At 42.3% G+C, this 22,325-nt stretch overlaps 1 protein-coding gene across 7 annotated transcripts; it reads left to right on the top strand.

Annotated features, from left to right (window-relative positions):
- Positions 1-86: 86 nt before the first annotated feature.
- On the top strand, positions 87-22,313 carry LOC104324421 (microtubule nucleation factor SSNA1). 7 transcript variants are annotated; one of them, XM_069777823.1, is made up of 3 exons: positions 87-205; positions 1,190-1,646; positions 18,978-22,313. In XM_069777823.1, the coding sequence occupies exon 2, from the start codon at positions 1,259-1,261 to the stop codon at positions 1,601-1,603; it is 345 nt and encodes a 114-aa protein (XP_069633924.1). In that variant the 5' UTR covers positions 87-205; positions 1,190-1,258; the 3' UTR covers positions 1,604-1,646; positions 18,978-22,313. The 7 variants fall into 7 exon arrangements, with proteins under 7 accessions (XP_069633924.1, XP_069633932.1, XP_069633899.1 ...); XM_069777831.1 differs by lacking the exon at positions 18,978-22,313 and adding an exon at positions 7,240-13,751; XM_069777798.1 differs by lacking the exon at positions 18,978-22,313 and having other exon boundaries at positions 89-205; positions 1,190-1,907.
- Positions 22,314-22,325: the final 12 nt, after the last annotated feature.

Below are 22,325 nucleotides of genomic sequence, written 5' to 3'. Positions count from 1 at the left end.
GCGCCTCCGAGGCACTGCCGGTCGGAGCAGCCGTTGGCTGGGCGCGCCCGGCTGATTGGCCGAGGGGAGCCCCCACCGCCCGCGGGGCCGCGCTGCCGGCAGCGCCGCGCTTCGCTTCGCTTCGCTTCCCGGCGCGGGCGGGCCGGGCCACGGCGGGGCACCCGGCTTCCTCGGTGGGAGCCGACAGGGCGGGAACGCCAGGCAGGTGGGGGCAGTAGGGGGACTTGCGAGAGCAGCGGCGGGGCGGGGGGAGCGGCGGCCGGCCGCGGGATAGGAAAGGGAAGGTCTCCTCTTACCTACCCCCTCCTCCCCTTCCGCCCAGGGACTTGATGTATAGGCAGGAGCCATTTTGTGTAGGGCTCGTCTTCTGCGAGGAAGCGCTCGGCGGCGAAGAGGTTGTTAAAATGTCCCTGGGGAGGCGGCGGTGCGGGTCAGGCCCGGCCCGGCTCGGCCCTGCCGCGGCGGCGGTTTCTCCCGACCCGCGGTGGCGGGGCTCTGCTCCCGGCCCCTGAAGAAACGCCGCCAGGCTGCCGCAGCCCCGGCCGCCGAGGGAACGAGGCGCTGGCGGCAGAACGGCCCGGGCGCGCTGAAACCGCCGCCGGGGGGGGGGGACGGATTGAGTGGGGGGCGGCGGGTGAGGGGCGCTAACGGCCGCCTCCAGCGAGCAAGCAGCTCGTCCGCGCCTCGGCACACGCGTAAAACTGTCATCCCGGCGGCCGTGAGGAGCCGGCGGCGCCAGAGGGGTGTGCCTCAGGGGGGCCCGGGCTCGCTGAGCGCTGGCGGTGGCCGCTGAGCCTTCTCCTGGGAAAAGGGGTCGTTTGGTTATTTCTGAGCAAACCCTCGAACTCGGAGGTACAAAGCATCGTGTGTTCAGAATGGTATTAAGATATGATAAAATGTAATAGAAGTATTTTGATACCAGAGTTGGCACTGCGATGAGGGAGGGTATCACAGGGGAGACGAGCTTTCAGTAAAGGTATAATGTAGATGCCGAATTTTGTCCTGCCCCCTTCCTGGAAAGGGAAGAGATGTGGCACAACTTGGAGCTAACATGTTAACCTTAAACAGAGCATCTTTCCCCGTGGCTCTGTCTGTGCTGGCATAGCATTATTCATGGTAACTCTTACAGAATTTTTCTTTCTGTTTTTCTGTTGCGTTTTTTTGTTTTGTTTTATTTTTCTTTTTTTAGAGCATAGAAGGCTGTTGCTGAGAGGGGACTTCAGGGAGCAGTGGCAGAGCTCTGGGAGAGGAGTGGAGAATGACTCAGCAGGGAGCTGTTCTTCAGGGTTACAATAATGAACTAGTGAAATGCATTGAAGACTTATGTATGCAAAAAGAAGAGCTGAACAAACAAATCCAGCAAGCAGAAGAGGAAAAAAATAAACTCCAGCATGAAATCCAAGTCCTGAGTGAACAACTGGAGTGTGTATGTGAAAATCTGGCCCAAAAGGTAGCTTCACGGAATGAGCTTGATAAGATTCTTGCTGAAACTGAAGCTGCTTACATGAAGATTTTGGATAGTTCTAGAACTTTACTTAATGTCCTGAAGAAGGAAGTGGGAAGCTTAAAGCATACGCCAGAGCTGAAAACCAATGTAACGTGAAACAGTCAAATGTTTGGACTCCACAGTGCTAAAATTCCACTAGGTGAGAAATGTGGTTAGCCACAGAACCTTACAACAGCAGTATAAGCAGAGAGGGATTTTTCTTCCAACCTTTCTGTATGTTTTATTATTTTTAAATGCACTAGAAAACAGATGAAATAAAGTTGCTGTTTGGTTGTTATAAGAAAAATCTTAATTACTGAAACAGTACAGAACTATGTTGCAAATAGGTAGTTGAGACAGAGGTGAGGCTGTCAGTTTTGACAAGGTGATGCTTTAAGGCTCTTCTGAAGACGGGGGGGGGGGGGAATCCATGTTTTATTCTTTGGCTTTGGGTGGCTACCGGTGAATTCTTGTTTGACTGAAAACTAGTGGATGCAAGTAGATCAGATACTACTTCTTTTTACTTTACAGGTGCTTAGGCTTTACTGTTAGGGACCAAATAGAAACGAACTATTTAGCTTCCTCTAGGAGTTTGGAGTTCTGTCCGATGCATGCACAAAGACAGGCCCTGTTTACAATCAACTCTGACTGATCCAGAATAATGGAGGGATAAGGTGAGAAAACATGACTAATGCAGGGCATGGAGGCTTCAACTGTGAGACTATATATGCTTTGTGCATCTTCTGAAACTATACTCAAAAGCCTTGTTTAGAAAAGAGGCACACTGTAGCAAAAGACAGGTTTTGGTGCAAGTGCATGCCTCCCGCATGCAAGGCACAGTGCTGCAGGCAGCTACTTCATGTATGCTCAGACCAACTAATCCACTTATGGATAGGGAACAGATGACTGTATTTCAGCAGTGTCTAGAAGTCCTGAAAAAACTACTGGGGTTCAATCAAAAATACTAAGAGTTAAACACAAGGCCAAAGAAGATAATCTTAACTAAAAGCCAATAATAGAACTTCTGGAAACCTTATTTTTAGTGCCCTTTAGCTCTATACTGATCTACTAAATAAATTTAATACTATTGTAAAGAATTGTGAACAACCTGGAATGGTGAGAAATAAATACAAATGAAGGATGAAAGTAGAAAATGAGATTAGAAGTAGTTTGCAGCTGTCGGGCATTCTTACAGATGAGGTTAAAATAGAGATCAGGAAGGAGGTAACAGCATGGCAGAAATCTCAATTTAATCCTGTTTTCTATTTCCAGTATTTACTAAACCTCTCGGTGTTTGTGTCTGTACATACCTGTGCATTTTGTCCTGCTCATTCATGTGTTATAGCAGTAACTTTATTTTTACACTGTATCTTGTAGTCAAATCTTCATTCTATACCAGTTAACTAAATTGAAAGAAGTGCAGTTGTAATCTCCTTACTTGATAACTGTTTGTGTCTCAGGTGCAAGTATAAAGGGTATGTAGGTGTGAATAGTTTCAGTAACAGGTCTTCCATTGATAATATGAAGCAAATTTTGTTCTTCTGGTTGCCATGTTGCATCAGGGATTAGTGTGACTGAGCTAATCCAACAATTTACATGTATAGCATTTCCACTGGCTTCCCTCGAGTAATGCTGAGGTGATAAAATCAGATAATCTCAGGGGTGCTGCTGTTGTAGTGTTGCAGTATTCAGGACTGCTTTGTTTATATTGAAGTGAAACACAAAAAGTTGCTATTTGTTAGTAGCAAAGAAGTGATTTATTTGACTGGATGTTTCTTGGCATTCTCTCTTCCTTTAGTCTGGTAGTAGTAACTAATTTACATCAAAATAGAAAGACTCAGGAAAAGGTATCAACTAAAGAGCAAGGACTTTTTTTTAGAATTGCATATGTAAACTGTTTATTATCTGGAAGGGAACTTAAAATTGTCTATGTGAAAAAAATTTCTATCATAGAAAGCTCATTTATAGAGAACAGTACAGTTATTTTCTTGTATTATCAGTCTCGAACAATAATTATAGGTTTCTTTGCCTTAGAATAATAATATATTATAAATAATGCCTCTTCTTGCTCTACTTAGGCTGTTAAAACTGAAGAAGTTTTAAGGGAAGCCTTGTAAGTCTTTAAGGAAGTCTACTTCACAACCATTATTACATCTAAGAGTAGCTATTTCAGTGTCAAAACTAAAATACTGGAGATGTTTGAATTTTTGATGTTACAAAACTAAGGGAAATATGTAACTGTTGGTTAGTATTTATACACACTGGGGCCTCCCAACTTTCAAACAAAAGGTTGAAATGTTGTTAAAATTCCATTCAGTGATCCCAATCTGTAAAATTTCTGTTTAAATTCATATTCACAAATGGAGAGCAATAATACCATATCTCTAGGGCTTCCCTATTTGTAGAATAACTCTCAAGTGTGGCAGTCATTGTGAAGTAAGTGCACCTGCAGAGCTGTTACTCAAAAATAGCTCTTACCTTTATATTCTGTATTGACCCAAATGAACATACTGTGTCCTTTTATTGAAGCGGTAAACCTTTTTCACTGCTTTTCCAGGTAGTATAAATCTTGACATAAATAGCTTTTCTTAAAGAGCTTCAGTTTGTTCAGAATAGAAAACATGCAAACTAAATTAACACACAGTATTGCTTGAACAGAAATGATAATTTGCAGATTACAGCAGCTCTGTAGGGCTAATCTGCGATGGAAGATTTGCCTGAAATAAGGCAGGTTATAAATTTAAAGCATCATACTTATTCCTGACTTAATTTTTTATATTGTTTTTATATGACTGGGTTAGATCCAGTAATTTACTTGAGTGCTTACAATCTAGAGGCCTTAATGACAAAAGTTCAGGTTACCAAATTTTAGTGCCTAATCTAAAGTGCTCTGTTGGGTGTCTTGTAGCTTATTTGGTATGTGAGGAGACACAGTTTTTTAATTCCTGCCTGTGCTTGATTCAAAGCTCCAGTGTAAAGCATCTAGAGCAGTGGTCTAATTTCCTGAATTTATGTAGTGGCACCTCCACCTGGTTTCCAAATAACAGTACATAACTGGAGGAGAGATGATGATTCCCAGCTTTTATAGCAATAAATATGTACCTAGCACATACAACTCTAGCCATCAGCAGGTTTTTCAAAACTTCTGAGTGTTGACTTCTGCCAAGTAAATTTAGTTCATTATGTACGATAGAGTTGGGTGGTTACCAAAGAAACTGCTTGTGGATGGTATGTTGAAGTAATTTTCTGTGTGGAGGTGATTATATGAACCACTGGGTGAAGTCCCATATACAAGCAATCACTCACAATCCATAATTGTCTCTGCGGAGATGCTTACTCTTCAGTTCAGGTACCTCCCCACACACAGTTTCTGCTAATCACCTTGTAGGAATGGAGGTGAGTGGACTGGGGTGGGCCCTAATTTTTGGGGTGGAGAATAAGTATGGATGTGCAGTCCTGGTTTGGGAAGAATGGAGCATGGGGGATGTGATAGAAAGAGAGGTGGGCTTCCTTTTAATTTTTCTCTGCTTTAAGTGTGCTTGTTCTGAGTTACTGCCTATGGTTCCTGCTACCCAATAAATCAAATCTTAGAAATCATCTGAGGTTCACCCGAAGTCTGGACTTCTCCCCACTGCTTTAAGTCCACTGACAAGTAAGCTACAGAGGCAGCCTGCATTTTGCTTCCCCTTTCTGCCTTTTACTTCTTTCTGTCCACACAAACTGGCGTGCTTAGCTGCACAGTGGCCAGTTCCAGCAAGAGGCTGTGGAATCTGTGGAGCCTCCTGTTTGCTGGGTAAGTGTACTGCCAGGCTCACACAGGATGTGTTACTGTTGTTTCCTACCCTGGTAGCTCTCCTATGAACAGTAATCAGTGAACTACTTGGGTTTTATAAAGAACCCTAAGTCCTGTCAGTGTATTAGATGCACTCCGTGTGTATGTCAGATTGCCATCCCGCTGTCTAAATTCTCCAAGGTCAGTTTTTTGGCTCTTGGTAAACCAAGAGGTTTGTTTCCTTGGACTAGGAAGTCTTTAGGCTAGGAAGACTAGGCATCTTCAAACACCCAAAGAATTGTCTATTCAAACAACAAAGCGAGCTATAATCTAAACCCAGATGACTGGGTCTTGGATTGCAATTTCAGAATTCGGTATCTCAATTCCATCTAGCTCTCGTGGTATAAGTGTGTCTCACTCCAAATGGATTAAGTGGATTAAGCTAAATTGGAACAAGGTACTCTTAATTCTGGAACAAGAACATTCAGAAGATTGTTAGCAAAAGGATCAAATGTCTACAGTTAATTCATCGTGTAGATCAGTCCTGCACAGAAGACCAGTATCTATTACTCCTTAGATGATTTTGCTTGTTAGGAGAAATTTGAGTTAGAAGATGTAGCTTGTGGCCGTTGCTGAAATTGTCCTTAACTTCGAGTAGATCCTGGGCTCTTGGGTTTTTTTGTAAGAAGTAGATAAAACAGTTCATTTTCTTTTATAAGCTTTTTTGCCTCCTTTTCAGTAGTGAATGAAGAAGTATCAATAGATGCTTTAATATTGATTTGTTTGTCTTTTGTTGTTTTGTTTGTTTTTTTAACAGATGGGTAGGCAAGTTTTCCTAAAATCAGAGTGCTCATTTCACTTTGTTTTTAATGTATGTGTGTGTTTTTAAATAGAGATACAAATTTTTTTTTTTTTTTTCCCCTCTGTGGGGGGAAGGACAGATTAGCCCTTGGTTTGGTTTGTGCACCAATTGCTTTGTCAATGTCTGTTGTGTTACTTGGGGGTGGGGGGAAGTCAAGCACTGTGACTGCTTCTGGGGTGACTGTTCTACTCCTTTTTATTTAAACTGGAAATGGGTTTTTTTTGTTCTTTGCCCCTTACTGCTTTATAAATCTGTCTTTAATTTCAGTTGCCCCAGAGTAGTCCTTAATTGTTGTCTTCCTCAATTAGATTTCAGATGAAGTTTCCTTCAATATCTAGCTGTAAAAACCAGATGTGTGCAGGTGACACAACTTGCATGTTAGCTGCTAAAACATGATGGAGAAGTTCAGGCTTGCAGAAAAGGGAGCTATATATTATTTGATCATTCATAGCTTTAGCTTACGGGATTTGTGTAAAAAGTAATTGAGTGTTGTAGTTTGATTTTACAAAAATATGTTAGAAGAAGTGGGGCTAATAAAACACTTTAATTTTGTAGTGGTTTCACAAGATCTTGTGGGGTGGAACAATCTGCATGTTTTTTTGTCTATTTGTGCAAGACTAGACTATTGATATACTGCAGTAACCACTACAGTTAATTAGTAAATTTAGTACTAACTTGGATATCTTATTTAGCAGCAGCATTGAAAATAATGGTGTTGAATCTTGGCGTTTTGATTGTAGCAAGCAATAGGCTTGCTACATCATTCAAAGCTGGTTATACATGTCAGTCTACTTCATTTGAACATCATAAATGGGAAAATGTTACTCTTGGAATAGGATTCATCTGTACTGGAGGAAAATGGGCACCTGTAGACAAAGATCACATTCAAGAAAAGGCATTTGAGAAAAGTCGTATCTGTCTCCCTCTGGAGGTGGCATTGATCATGATTCCACTGACTGTGATAGGAGCTTCAGTTTTACTCACACCTCACTTCAAGGCATATGAAGTTATGTGGGATGACTTCTCTCTGCTTACCACCACTTGTGTTTATAGAATATATGTAGTAGTCCCTGAAGGATTTATAATGGTGTTGAGTGTTCTCTTTTATTATCTTTTGAGAGGCAGACACACAGCTTCCTGCAGTGGCCAGCCTAAATCCAGAAGATGGAAGTGTTAGGTAGAGACTATAAAACCAAGTAAGAGGATGAAGAATTTTTAACACTTAATTTTAAACGTTTTTCAAAGTATGATGCTGAATAGACTGGTCATGGAACATTTTAAAGTTATATCTTCATAGGTGTAATTTTTTGAGCTTCATATGCATAGGTTCTCATGCTCCAGTGAGAGCTCTTGTAATGAGCTTGAGGTTTTCCATTGATATGCGTGTATGGGAACACTTTTAAAAAATTACTTCCCTCATAGTCCATGACAGTTCTGTATCTTACTTTTTTTTTTTAAACCACTTCATATAGTTGATTTAGTTGAACATAGTAAAAAAAATAGTAAATTTCTTTCCTAAATGCTTTCAAATCTCCCTATCTGTATTCAGAATTAGGTCAAATTCTTCTTTGTAGTATTCCCTTTTTGTTGTTATACGGTTATTAACAAGCTGATACAACCTAGAGACCCATTCTGATCGGGCATGTGTCTCAGTTCCAGAGACAAAATCCTTTTCATATTCTGTAAGCTTTAATTTTTTTAAAGCCTCTTTTTTTCTTTTACAGTAAGAACACTTTGAAACACTTTGCGTTGAAAATCAGCATGACAGACTCCTGTGATGCTATTTTTTAATATAGTTAGTATTCAGGGCTGAATTGTATTCTTTCATGTGTTTGAAAACAAAACAACTAGCAGTAATTCTTCATATGCTTGTGCAGTTGTTCAATAACAGAAATCCTGCTTGAGATCTGTGCTGCTTACTGTCCAATAGTAAGTGTGATTACTTGCTGTAATTGACAAACCCAAGGTACTTTTCATTAAATACTGGTCCTTCCTCAAGAATTGTTGCTAGCGTGAAGGGAATGGATACTTCATCCCAGGGGGATGTGGGGCAAGAGAAGAGCTGCCTTTTTAGTAGAGACCACCCACCTGTGGAAAGAGAGAAGCATCTTTGTTAGCCTGTCTCATGGTAAGGGGTTGTTGAGACAATTCAAGCCAAGTGGTTATAATGGTCATAGTTTACTGTTGCAAGGTCCACTGAAGCAAGGTGAAAAAAATAAAACCCAGTCCATGCGGTCAGTCATGAGGAATGTGATACCTGATTGCAATCAGGTTATCTTTAAATGCAAGAGCTCAAGTATAGCTGGAAGCAGTGTAGCTGCTGCAGTAACGTGCTCAGCAAGGGTTAATTTGCCCTGCCAAAAAGCAGTTGACCATGTGGACATACCTACGAAATCTTCTGCACTCAGGAGTCACTGAACTTGCTAGAAAAGTGTAACCTGTTTCTGTTGTTGAAGCTCAGGGAGTCCTAACTGTCTTCGGTATATGCAACATCAGATATGACTCCATGAGAAGGATATTTATTTTAAATCCTGTTTCCTTTAGGGGCTTTTCTCTGAAGCCTAAAATGTTCTTGCTTTAGATTCAAGTTGTTCAAGTTCAAAAACCTGTGGCCAAGGGGAAAAATACAGATGCCCAAGTTCCACTGAAGCCTGCAAGCCTGTAAGTGGTTTGTATTCACTGTGTAGTTGTCGTGGTTTAACCCCAGCCAGCAACTAAGCACCACACAGCTGCTCGCTCACCTTCCTCGTAGTGGGGTGGGAGAGAGAATTAGAAGGGTAAAAGTGAGAAAACTCTTGGGCTGAGATAAAGACTGTTAAATAAGTAAAGCAAAAGCTGTGTGCGCAAGCAAAACAAAACAAGGAATTCATTCACCGCTTCCCATGGGCAGGCAGGTGTTCAGCCATCTCCAGGACAGCAGGGCTCCATCACGCCTAACGGTGACTTGGGAAGACAAACGCCATCACTCTGAATGTCTCCCTCTTCTTCCTTCTCCCCCCAGCTTTATATGCTGAGCATGACGCCATATGGTCTGGGATATCCCTTGGGTTAGTTGGGGTCAGCTGTCCCGGCTGTGTCCCCTCCCAACTCCTTGTGCCCCCCCAGCCTCCTTGCTGGTGGGGTGGGGTGAGAAGCAGAAAAGGCCTTGGCTCTGTGTGAGCACTGCTCAGCAGTAATGAGAACATCTCTGTGTTATCAACACTGTTTTCAGTACAGATCAAAAACATAGCCCCATATTGGCTACTCTGAAGAAAATTAACTCTATCCCAGCCAAAATGAGCACAGTAGTACACTAAGTTCCTGGTCAAATGCTATCTAATCCTTCAGTCAAGTTGCAAATTTTGTGGCTCCCCTTAGTAGTTTAAATGATTTGCAACAAGTGTTGCTTGTTCAATTTAGAATGTACTTTTGGTTTTTTGTTTGTTTCTTAATGAAGTATTCCATTGAAGCCTCCTGTGGCACTCTGCCATATGCATTCATGTTGTGCATGTGAATATATGAGTGTTCTTTGGGAATGTCAGAAGGAAACTACCTGTACAGCAGCAATTTAACTGAAACAAGATTTGGTTTTATGCCATGCTGGGTTTATTTTTTAAAAGTGTTTTAAAATGCTGAGTATATGCATACATATATAAGATATATAAGCAAGTGCTTCCAATCAACAGATCACAAAGTATCTTACAGAGAATGTTAATATCTTTATCCCCCTTGATAGACAGTGACACTTGGTAATAATCTGCCCCAAATCAGGGACAGATCTGGGAATTGAGGCTTTGCTTTTTCAGCCTCAACTGAATACTCTGACTTGGACTGCTTCCCAGGGATCCACGTCCTGTTTGGTGTTTGACATAAACCAACTGGATTATGCATTCTCAACCTGTGTGTTGGGGGAAGGGATAGATACAACTGACCGGATGCATACTTTTTTGCTATTACTCACTTCACATTGCATGCAGCGTCATGATGATGTTTAAAAGTATTACTCATTTCTCCATGGATATTTTGTCATGAGGAGTGTATCCCAGCTCCAGAGCAGCTACTCTCACTTTCCAGACCTGCTCTCTCCAAGCCTCTACTTGCAGGTGTTTGGGAGCTGACTGTAAATGGTGGGTCAGAGGAACAGTAAGAACTTTTAATGATAGTTGCTAATTAATTACCTTCCACAAGGCTGACCTTGTTCAGATAGCTTGTTTTTACAGACCCTGCTGTTTTGTCTCATTTTCATCAGGCTTCTTATTACCTTCTTCTAGTCTATGTAAGACCACCAGGTATTTGTACCAACACCGTTTAAGGGGTTTCTAGACATTGAGGCTCTTTGGTGTTTACATACAGTGGAGGATCTGAATTCTAGTCCATCTATAACTGCATATAGACCACGTAGCAGCATTCGGACCACGCAAAACAGCAACAGGCTGTGTGGCAACCATATTCCACCAGAGCTCGTTTTGGGTTAATGGAATTGAAGTAGCATGGCAAGTCAGGAACTGTAGAGATATGGATGAATAGGGCTCATCTATAGGGAAAAGAAGCTGGCTCTGTGAATTCAGGTTAAAGACTATAATCTAGGACAGGTGACACCTGACAGCAGTATTCTTTTATTTCACGTATCACAATAAGTATCTATACATGTTAAAATATATATGTAAGTATGCTAAGCATTTTAATAAGTATAGAATGTTCTTGGTAGAAACCTGCCTAATATTTCAGTAGTCTGCTGTTCGGAAGGACAATTTAAATGCACTGGTCATTAACAACTTGCATTAGGTTGTGTACCCTCTGCTTTCAATAACCCCCACAGTCTTGCTACTATATGAACCCTCATTTGTAGCCCTAACCTCCTCTTCCTGCTGCAACAGCTTTTGTTGCCCCCATTTCCTAGTCCCTTGCTTCCCATGTTTTTAGTTATCCCAAGCTGCTGACCAGAAATACACTGCTCTTCTGTCATGTGGTTGGGTCGGAGATACTTTCAGTATCTTCATATTGTCCAGGCATGTTCTGGCACACTTGGAAAAATTGTTTGCAAAGATAAAACAGATTTCATTCAGTCTGATAGTGTCACAAAAGTTATGGTTGGACGGGGTAAGAATTCTGTGTGGTAGAGAAACAGCACCTGATCTGAGAGGAGTTTTATCGTATGAAAAACCCATCCTAGAAAGACTTCCAGGTTGAAGTGATGGGTGGATGGAGTGTGATGTTCCTGATATGCTGTGGAGATTAAAGAACAGAAGTTTACTATGTTTGTCAATGAGAATATTCTTGCCCCAGCAAATGCAGACTTTGTAGTCTTCTGCAAATAAAGAAGGTCTATATGGGATGCTGTAATTTAATTAGTATTAAGGCTATGTGCGGAGTGGCTCGAGTTTGTTCCAGAAATGATTGCACTGTGTTTGAGAAAAGACTATAACTTGAAATTAAAAAGAGGAGAAAGAAATATAATGCTGGAACTTGCAGATCAGTTATCAAGGAAGCCATTATAGGTCAGCTATGTAGTTCTTCAAAGCTCTGAATACAACCTATATTGCAAAATAATAAACACATGCTAAGACAGAGTGGAGCATGCTCACAGTAAGGCTACTTGTAAAAAGTTATGTCAAGACATTGTATGTGTTCAGCAGTTTTCTTTGTAATCCTATTCTATTTTACAAACTAATATATTCCCTGGTAAGGTGCGCTAGAGATAAACATTCCAGATGCCTTCATCTGCAGAGAAGAAGGAGAGGCAATTAAAAGTCTGCATGCTGTGAAATCTCTGGGTACCAACAGTGTCTGCACAGACTTTTATAACATTTTAAGGAACAATTGGTTTTCCTGCTGTCTGAGGTGACTGAATGCAAACACAGTATCTGAAAGATGTCAGTAGCTCAGTTATTTTCACACTGGCTAAATTCCTGCTGGTTTGCATAAAAATTTCTATTTTTATTTACTGATAGCAAAGTCTTGGTGGCAAACTGGCTCCTCCAGACCAAACAAATTCTATTTTCTTTTATTAGCACACATCATTTCATCTCTGACAAAGAAAGGGCAGACTTCTGATAATGTAGTGAAAGAACTTAGGACAGAGCAATGTCTGGTACTGGCCTCCATCAAAGAGGAGGAAAAGCACAAAAGGACAAAATTGCTGGCCTTGATCTGAATTGAGCGGTGTTGCTTGCAAAAGTAGCAAGTGAGAGGGCTTTTTTTTTTTTGGCTTTTTTTTTTTTTTTAATTCACTCCCTCCTACATTGTTACTGGGCTGAGTAGGGAAAGAATTTTCTTTCTTTTTAAGGTATGAATAATAATAAATGGGATAATTTGCTCCAAGAAAAAACAATTCCACATGGGAGGCAGTTAAAGCTGCCCCATGGGAGCTCTGTTTTTTCCTTCAGAAAAAAATTTTCATCATGCGAATTCTAAAAGCCAGCAGCCATTGAAGGAGAAGGAGAAACAACAAAATGCTGTGTTTGCTTGTCATTGCGGACCAATTATTCTTCCAGTAGCTGCACTCCTATGTGCAGTTTCTTGGTTGCAAGTACTGCCTGTCCAAAACATGGATTTTTGGTCTCAGACCTGTTCATTTTAAAATACTTTTTCTATTTTAGATGAGCTTAATAAAGTAGTGCACACTGGTGCTTATATAGGTATGAAATTTGTCTGTAACTGTTAGTTAAAAGTCCTTTTCACTGGCTTAGTATGCCATGTATTGTTACACCATGTAGTATTACACCGCTGTAGCTAGAGTGAAGCTCAGTTCTCAGACGTTAAGATGACCCTTTTAACTTCAGATTGTGCCGATATGTATTTCACAGTTTCAGGTGTTGGTGAAGTCAGCAGCAGCCAAATACAATGAGGTGTAACTTGACTTCTGTTGACTTAAATTAAAACTTCCCATATTGCCTTGCATGAACATTTTTGTTTTAAATAGCTTTTGCATTTGGTTGTTTGGTGGGAAAGCACAGCCAAATGTTTTAGAGAGGTATCAAAAATCATTTGTTTTGGCTAACAGTACATTTCCTGGATAATCTCATCCAGGAGAGATTTTAAGTGCGGTACCTGTTCAGAGCCTGGACCCTCAGAGCACAGCCCAGCTTCTGTTTCCCAAGCCCATCATTCCCACCGCACATGAAGGAGCCAGTCAGTTTTGCAAGGACCATGGGACAAGGGGCCATCTTGCGGATACTGGGGGAGAGGAGGTGATTAAATAAATGAAGGTAACGCATGCTGTACAAAACCACCCCAGGCAGGCTTACACTGAGGCAGTCAGAAGGGCTTGGGAGTCTCTGTTTCTATTCTGCGTGAAGTGTAAATAAAAGTAAATATGTGTGTGTATGCATATGCTGCTCGAGCTACTTGATGCTACCTCTGCTACACTGGGATTCTGTTACATTGGGAAGTTATGATTTAACTTGTAGTTAAAATCATCTCATTAGCATGAGCAAAGCCCCTAAAACCAACCAACCAAAGTAGTTGCACAGTGTTACTGGATTTCAAAGTGTTGGATTTCCACATCTGTAACTTCTGATTCTAGTGCTGTGTCCTGTGTGGTAGCAAAGAAGATAACAAAACTAATTTTAAAATTCTGGAATGAGTTTTGAGGTAATACTAAGAGTTTAATAAGTGCCCAAGAGGATTTTATACCACAAAGCTTACTGAAAGTTAGTGGGTCTTGTGGTCTGCTTGCTAATGCTCTGGACTTTAAGATTCAGGATTCTTGGTGCATTTCTCAAAGGCCTGGCTCCTGAAATCAAAGCATTTTCTTTGTTCTTCTTCCCCCCCCCTTTGAAGTTATATTTCTGTTCCTAGTAATGAAAAGGTTGAAAACACAAAAACAAGTAAACATGAAAGGCTCAGAAATGCAAATATAAATAATTCTAGATTTTTTTCGTGACTTAATGACAGTCTCATGTTTTGTGCTTGGCCCGATCTACGTGGTTTTGAATGCTAGAAGCTGGTCATGGTCAAAGCCCTATTGAAAATTTCACCCCATGTTATACTTCAACCAAGTAAGATGCAATTATGATGGCTTTAAGAAAGGCGCTCTTGTAATCCATGGTTGTAGGTGCTGTAGCACACAACTTGCTTTCTCTGCATGAATATTTAAATTCCCCTCTCACTATCTTTAGCAACTTCACCCAGCTTTTCACAGTCACTTACCCAGATAAGTCAGGGAAGCTCCTTCCAGTCCAGCCCCAACGTGATCTGCAGGTGTCCTGGAGCAAGGTCTGGTTTGGAGAGTGAGCTCCAGAGCTTCCAGGCCAGCAGAAGCTAGAAGCCCCATGGCGTGGCAGGGGAAGGGAGGGCTGCTGGCTCCTGGGAGAGAGCACATCCAGCAGCGGTACATGGCCTCTCTTCTGCCAGAAGAAATATCAGCCTGGCATGATGCTTCCCAGAATCAGGAACATTAGAGGAACAAGCAATTTCAGGGCTGAAAGAGGGTCTAGGGGATCTGCTAACATCACAATATATTTAGCTCATGGAAATAAATACACAAACGGGAAGATGACTGAAGAGAAGTGTTTTCTCGTATTTATGGAGCTTTCTTTGGAGTCTGAAAGGCCAAAAATATGATCACAACGTCTAGCTGGAAACTGAAGATGGGATTTAGAAATGGAATAATTTATCAAACTGGAGGTAAAGATAGAAGTATGCTGTACAGAGGGCAGGATGAAGACATTTTAGTAAAACTGACACTGAAAAGGAGAGGATAAGCTGCTGAGAACTTCCAGAGGAATTTTCCTGAGAGTAGAGTGTCACAAGAATTGCCAGAATTGTCTAATTTTTCAAATGTTTTTTATTAAAACATACAAATTTAGTATCTAACATGAAGAATAATCTATCACAATAGAAATAATTAAATCCTCAGCAAAATGAAGATGAATTTTGATGCCATTCCACAATTATTTTCGACAAATGCTTTTAATTTGGCCCAAACAATAGCAAGGAGGCTTTGTGGATATCATAATGTGCGATCTAGACCTGAATGATTTGTTTCAGTCATCACAGAGAGGGGACAATAAGAGGGAACATGACAAAAATATAGAAAACAATGAGCAGGGCTGCACATAATTTTGACTGCCATATTTTTATAATAAATCTCCTGGTAGTTTGTGGTTTGCTTAAAGCTTCAGCTCCCAGATTTGTGTAGTAAATAAGAATCTAAGATTTCATTACAGAAAAACAAGTTTCTAATTTGCAAGAAGACTTAAACTAATACAGAGCAAGAACAGGAAGCAAAATACATCTTCTAAGAGACAAATTTGTAGAATGTTAACTCAAAACCTAAAATCTACCTTCTTACTCTAAAAAAATCCAAAGGCATAAAGCTAAGAGCTCTTAGAGCTCAGGTCAGTATTTTTAGCGCGTTAGTTACTCGGCCAGACATTGCAAAGCCTTGTATCCCATCCTTTTCTTTCCTTAGCAACGTTCTCTTAGAGCCTTGAAAACAACATGCCTCTGCCCTCTGTTTTACTTGCTTTTTCCTTCAGCAGATGCTGACGAGCCCAGTGTCTGATTTCAGTTCTGATCTGGAGTAACTCCAGGGGCGTGCACGAAGCCATCCCGCTTCTTCCCTCCTAAGGGGGGGGTGGTGGGGAGGAGGGTCAGGACTATTGTTCTCCCTCCCGCAGCAGCAGCCAGCATTGTTCCTTTTTATTTACTTCCCTCTCTCTGTAAACCAGCAGGGCTCGCGGCAGAGGGACGCAGCTCTCCTCATTAGAATAATTAGGCTGATTTATGAGAGAACAACCCAGTGAAGGAGAGCTCTCCTTCTGCAGCGTTTCCCACTCGAGGCTGGGCACCCACGCAGCTGCTGGCAGTGCAGTGCAGTGCTGGGCCTCCCCACTGGCTCACGCTCTCCCCCCCAGCTACCCAGGCAGGCTGGAGGGCCCCCAACTCTTCAACTTTGCAACTCAGTGAAAATGTACAGATATATGCAATAAACACTTTTTTCCTTCACGTGGTATTCTTCACAAGTGGTACGTTCCAAATTAATACTGAAAGTCTAATTAAAATAATAAAGGGAAAAATCCCACGTTGGACCTTTCCTTAGCATTGGCTAAGTGGAAATTTTGCCTTATAAAATGTTCCTCGAGCAGGTTCACTGTGTCACTGGAACAGTGAGAGCTGGTACGGCTTTGTTCCTCTCCTGCACTGTGGAAGTTTTGCATTACTTATGTATGAGGAGTCAGGAAATATCCTTCTTCCAGGGAAAATGTTCTGAGTATCCTTTGTTCATCACATTTCCTTGGTATCTTCACGGCAAAATATAATGTGTACCTGGGAAGTTCTACTGCACTCTGGAAGACCCATTTAAAATGCACGTAGACATATTTAAAAACACATTTAAACTTTTGAAAACGCAAGCAAACAAAAAAAAATCATTGGCAATTCTGCTTGTTGTGTTTCTGCCAGGCACCAGAATCAAACACTAAAGCTGCAAAAGTTGCCAGCTGCCTGCACTTCCCAGTGTGATGTTTGTGGTCACCTTTATGAAAGGAACTGTACACGTGGCTTATCTTTGCTAATAGGATGGCATTTGGAGTAACTGAAAGGCAATGTTGTGGTTTAACCCCAGTCAGCAACTAAGCACCATGCAGCCGCTCTATCACTCCCCTCCTCAACTAGACAGGGGAGAGAAAATATAACAAAAGGCTTGTGGGTCAAGATAAGGATGGGGAGAGATCACTCAACCAATTACCGTCACAGGCAAAACAGGCTTGACTTGGGGAAAATTAACTTAATTAATTGCCAATCAAACTAGAGTAGGGTAATGAGAAATAAAACCAAATCTTAAAACACCTTCCCCCCACCTCTCCCTTCTTCCCAGGCACAGCTTCACTCCCAAATTCTCTACCTACCCCCTCCCAGCGGCGCAGGGGGATGGGGAATGGGGGTTACGGTCAGTTCATCGCACGTTGTCTCTGCTGCTCCTTCCTCTCAGGGGCAGGACTCCTCACACTCTTCCCCTGCTCCAGCATGGGGTCCCTCGCACAGGAGACAGTCCTCCATGGACTTCTCCAACGTGGGTCCTTCCCACAGGCTGCAGTTCTTCATGAACTGCTCCAGTGTGGGTCCCTTCCACAGCGTGCAGTCCTTCAGGAGCACACTGCTCTGGCGTGGGTCCCCCACAGGGTCACAAGTCCTGCCAGAAAACCTGATCCATGGGCTCCTTTCTCCACAGGTCCTGCCAGGAGCCTGCTCCAGCGCGGGCTTCCCACAAGGTCACAGCCCCCTTTAGGCATCCACCTGCTCTGGCGTGGGGTCCTCCACGGGCTGCAGGTGGAGATCTGTTGCACTGTGGACCTCCGTGGGCTGCAGGGGGACAGCCTGCCTCACCATGGTCTTCCCCACCACGGGCTGCAGGGGAATCTCTGCTCCGGCACCTGGAGCACCTCCTCCCCCTCCTTCTTCATTGACCTTGGTGTCTCTGCAGGGTTGTTTCTCCCACTCCTCTCTCCCAGCTGCAGTTTCTGTGCCGCAGCAACTTTTTTTTCCATTCTTAAGTCTGTTTTCCCAGAGGTGCTACCACCGTCGCTGATGGGCTCAGCCTTGGCCAGCAGCAGGTCCGTCTTGGAGCCGGCTGGCGTTGGCTCTGTCAGACATAGGGGAAGCTTCCAGCAGCTTCTCACAGAAGCCACCCCTGTAGCCCCTCCGCTACCAAAACCTTGCCACGCAAACCCAATACAGGCAATTAAATAATTTGGTAAATCGTCCCCTAAGCCTATAAGAATATTTTTTTGTTTGGGGGCAGATTAATGGTGCCAGTTTCAAGAGCAGTTATTCATATTCAATAGCCCTCCACATTGTAAACTCTGAGAACAGCCTCAACAAACCCAAGGAGCTCACAGTATAACCAAGCCAAAGAAGTGAAAGCAATAAAAGAATGAAGTATATGTTAAAAACTGACGCGAAAAATCATATTGCAATTATAATTGCCTGTAACAAAGTGCCTCATACCACCCATAGGAAAAAGCAAACCAGCATCGAATGTTTTCTGCCACCTTCATATTGTCTCAAATGCTCTCAACATATTCTCAGCTGGAACATTTGTCTCTGTCTTTTGCATACATGGAAAAACAGTGCAAGACCCAGTTTCACCCATCCCATTCCCTCATGCAAAGCCTCAGTGTATTTTTGGCTTAGCAGATTGGCAATTTTGACTGGCACAGTTGAACCATGTGGAAATCTACCCTTCTTTTACAAAGTTGCATTCCAGAAACTGAGTAAGAACACTCCCTTTCATTTTGGAAAGCGGGAGAGAGGTGGGGAGGGCAATCCCTGAGACCTGACCACTGCGCTTTGCAGCCAGAAGAAAAACTTTGGTGCTTACTGATACCTGATTACTCCGAGTTCACCAGGAAACACAAAGCATCTAAAACCCTATCCAAACCACAACTTTATTGTTCAGAAGTCAGTGTTTCAATGCGTAAATACACAACCCGTTTTTTTCTGCCTCCAGACATGGTAATTTCACTGATGGACATGGGGCATTCCCGTAGGAAGAGCTCAGTGTTAGTGCTGCTGTGTGCAAGGGCAATCCGTTGGGAAGAGACACAGCTATAAAATGGAGAAGTGGTTAAAACACTATGCAGTGTGCCTCTCCTAAACAATCGTACTGTACTTGCTCTCCCTCTCTCTTCTCAAAATTGCTGCCTTGGGGAGGTAAAGAATTACCATTGCCATAAACCATAATCAAGATCAGATGTGCAAAGGGAAAGGCCTTGCTCAAATATCAAAGGGGTCTTAAACTGCCAAAACAGAGCCAGAGAGAGAAATCCCGAGGGAATCAGAGATGTAATTTATGACTGACCTTCATTTTAACTGGGAAATGCGTGCTCTTGAATGGCAATGCTCCCGTAAATGCATGTTTTGTTTTGTTTCAGCTCATTGGGAATCTTTGCTGCAGCGTATTGATCTAAGCTCCTGAACAATGAGCCAGGGATGAGGAATCACATATGCATTCCAGAAACATTTTTCTGCCCTGAACTCGTCTCAGCAGTGACAGTGCCTGGCTTTGTCATCCCCTCTGCCACAGCGCTGCCTTCAGGGGCTCACTTCTTTCTGTTTGCATCATCGTTTGCCTAAATGACTCCACATTTTCTGCATTCTCATAACCCAGTTGTCTGGATTTAGGAGAAAACTGAGATAACTCTTCAAGGGGATTTTTGCTGCCACAGGAGCAGTTGTTGTCTGGATGAGCTCTCAGTCATTCAAAGGCCAAGCATTACAAGAAAAAACAGACATTAAATCTTTGCAGTCAAATATAAAAAGGCATCGTGATGCCTCAGCCTCCTGTGCGCTGCCTGCCTTTCTACACTTCACAGGGTAACATTTATCTGGGGACTCTATGCTTCAAAAAAGTTTAGATTAAAATCTAGTTCCAAACTTACCTTTGTAGTGGACTCAAACTGCACACTGAACGTTGGGGAAATTCAGATCCACATTTCCGTCTGTATTTCATGGCTCGATTCCAGCTGTAGTTTAAAACAAAGATGCTTAGTTGCTGTCAGCTGAAGTCAAGTCCTGTGTTCCCCTGGCTTCCCATCAGATATGCTTTATTAAAGCAAATACTCATTTTCATAATCTCAGAATTATGTTCTGAATTCTTTTTAAATTCCAGTTAAACACTTTGATGAAAAAGCTTATTTTCTAAATTCTGCCTTACATTTAACATGAACTGCAAGGAACAGCAGTGCTTAGCAGGTATAATGAAAAGAAGAGATTTGTCAGGAAAGCCTGTAGCATTGTCCATTCTGAAGAAACCTCTCACCAAGATGGTAGCTATTTGTAAAATACACTTCTTGTCTGATAATCAGAAAAAGATAATCTGTCATAAAAGTCACAATTCCTTCACAGTTTCCTCTCTCAGCTTCCTCTGTGAACAGCTGTCAATACATGTGTGAAACTAACTTAAAAACCGGATAGGTTTGATGTCTAATGCAAAACAAACTGATCTTTTAAATGGAGCTTTTTCAGGTAGAAAACCCTTTGGAGTTAATTGGATGGGAGGATTCAGGTTATTTTTCATCATTGCAACATGTTGTTTTGCAACACAAAATATGTCCATTTACAGTAAATACAGAGATGTCTGCAACAAATTAACTTCAGATTTTTCGGAAACACAGATGGTACTTCTTGCACTTTCCCAAAGGGCTACATTTGCTCTAGAGAAAGCAGAGATTTTAGCTACTCTGTTATTTTTAGGAGTTTGTTCATCCCCATCATTTCTACTTCACTAAGAAGAGAGAAAATCTGATTTCCAGTTTATCTGCTATCAAGCAAGGAGATTAAACAATTTGTTTTGTCACTTGCGATACGTCTCTGCTGCCTCCAGCATTTAATTTCAAAAAACAGTACATTTGTAAAGGGAGTCATGAAGATTATGTACTCCGAAAGGAAAGTCTCGGCATTCAATACATTTTGGATAGGAAAAAACCCCACGCGTCGGTGGTGTAACGTAACATCTCACGTAATAACCGCAATTTGTCCCCTCGAGTCCCATCCTCCCAGAGTCCCTTCTTCGGGGAAGCCCGGCCCGGGCGGCTTTACCCGTGCCGCCAGGAGGTGGCACGATGCTCCCGCCGCTGCTCCCGGCCGGGCTCCCGCCGCCGGGGCCAGGCGGCGCCGCCCGCCGCTTGCCGGGGCTGCCCAGGGCAGTCCTGGACTTGCTCGCAAACGATCAGGCCCTCGGCGACAGGTTTGGGGTTTTTTTCTTCACAAGGTGCCCGTCGTTCCCAGCACCTCTGGTTTTGGTTTTGGGGGTTTTGGTTGGGGGGTTTTTTTGAGATTTACCGCTTCAAACAACTGAGATGGAGCTTACCCTCCAAAAGTGCCAAAGAGAGAATGGAAAATAGAATGGGGCCAATCTTTTTTTAAATATTTAGTATATATATGAACAAGCATATGTAACGTTTCATAACGACCTTTGTTTGAGCTATGTTCCTGAGCGTCGTAAACATTTTTGGATTTTTCACCCTTCATTATGTTGCAAGACATTTAATTCAGGACACTCCAGTGAGGGCAGAATTGCTGTGTCCTTTAAACGGAAGGGGTAATCGAAGCATACAGCTTACAGTAGGGCCTGCATTCATCCCACCTAATTATAGGCATCGAAGTGAGAGGGCTAACTTAGAAGCCAGCTTGTCTTTGCTTCCCTCTAGAGTCGAGGGATAGAGCTGGCACCTCCAAAAAGAGTGATTCAGCATGCATAGCTATCAAAAAAAGCCATGCAGTTAACCTCACACACAGGGAAAAAAAAAGTTTCAGAGTTTGGGAGGCAATAAAATACAACATATGTTTTGTATATCCATAATTGTGATGCTTAACTCATTCAAACTGAACACTGTACAGTAAAAATCACTACTGTTCCATTTATCACATTAAAACACACACAAGATGGCTTAAAGATGTAACTTGCCAGTGACCACCTGTTAAGCGAGAGAAATATTCTTGTGGCAGAACTGTCACTGATTGACTGGTAAACTCTGCAAATGAACCCAGGTAGGAATTCAGAAACCTCTCACGCTACAAATTCTTGCTGAAAGTAGACCAAGTTCTGCTCTCCTGAATTACACATTTCATTTAACAATGTTTATAATAAGCAAATGGTGACTTTGAGGCAAGTATGAGGGTGGAGTGGCAATCTGTGCAAAATGCTCCCACTTGGCAGAGCAGCAGCGCTTCCCTCTGCCGCCCTGCAGGTTCCTTTGCTGTCTGATATTCTGCTGGCTTTCCTGATTTGACACTTTCTTTGCTGTTTCTGGGATCAGAGCAAACACATCTTAAATGTCATCTTTTACGACTCAGTTCCTGTGGTACTGTGTATGCCTTTGGGATCACTCATGGCCATAACCCTAAAGGTGTTCAGCAGCTCAACAAAATTGGTTGCTGCTTCATGGGAAATTTTAAAAGGCCTGATGAATGCCTACCTGCATGTGCAGGCACCTAAAATCCTTTCACAATCTGGTCCTTGCTTTGGCCACTTGCTGCTTCATACCTCCAGCTGATTGATGACAGTGAATAAGCAGGATTCAAATCAGGTTTAAGCTGTAGACAGCCTGACTGCGGTATCACGGGACAGTCTTTTTCTACAGGCCCAGTATTTTTTTGCATTTGAGATTTTTTTTCTACCTGTTATATTTTGTCTTTTCTTATTCTGTCCTTAGATAAATTTGTTATTTCTACGACGGAACAAATAAAAAGAACAATTTGGTGTCATCCTCAGTGACACG

This window comes from Haliaeetus albicilla, chromosome 2, assembly GCF_947461875.1.
Source record: "Haliaeetus albicilla chromosome 2, bHalAlb1.1, whole genome shotgun sequence".
Taxonomy (NCBI): Eukaryota; Metazoa; Chordata; class Aves; order Accipitriformes; family Accipitridae; genus Haliaeetus; species Haliaeetus albicilla.
Note: the sequence above shows the minus strand (reverse complement) of the source record. Positions and strands in the feature narration are given on the sequence as shown.

Bases quoted from the DNA above. Each gene is read 5' to 3' on its own strand.
- LOC104324421 (XM_069777823.1), top strand. From the start codon at position 1,259: ATGACTCAGCAGGGAGCTGTTCTTCAGGGTTACAATAATGAACTAGTG.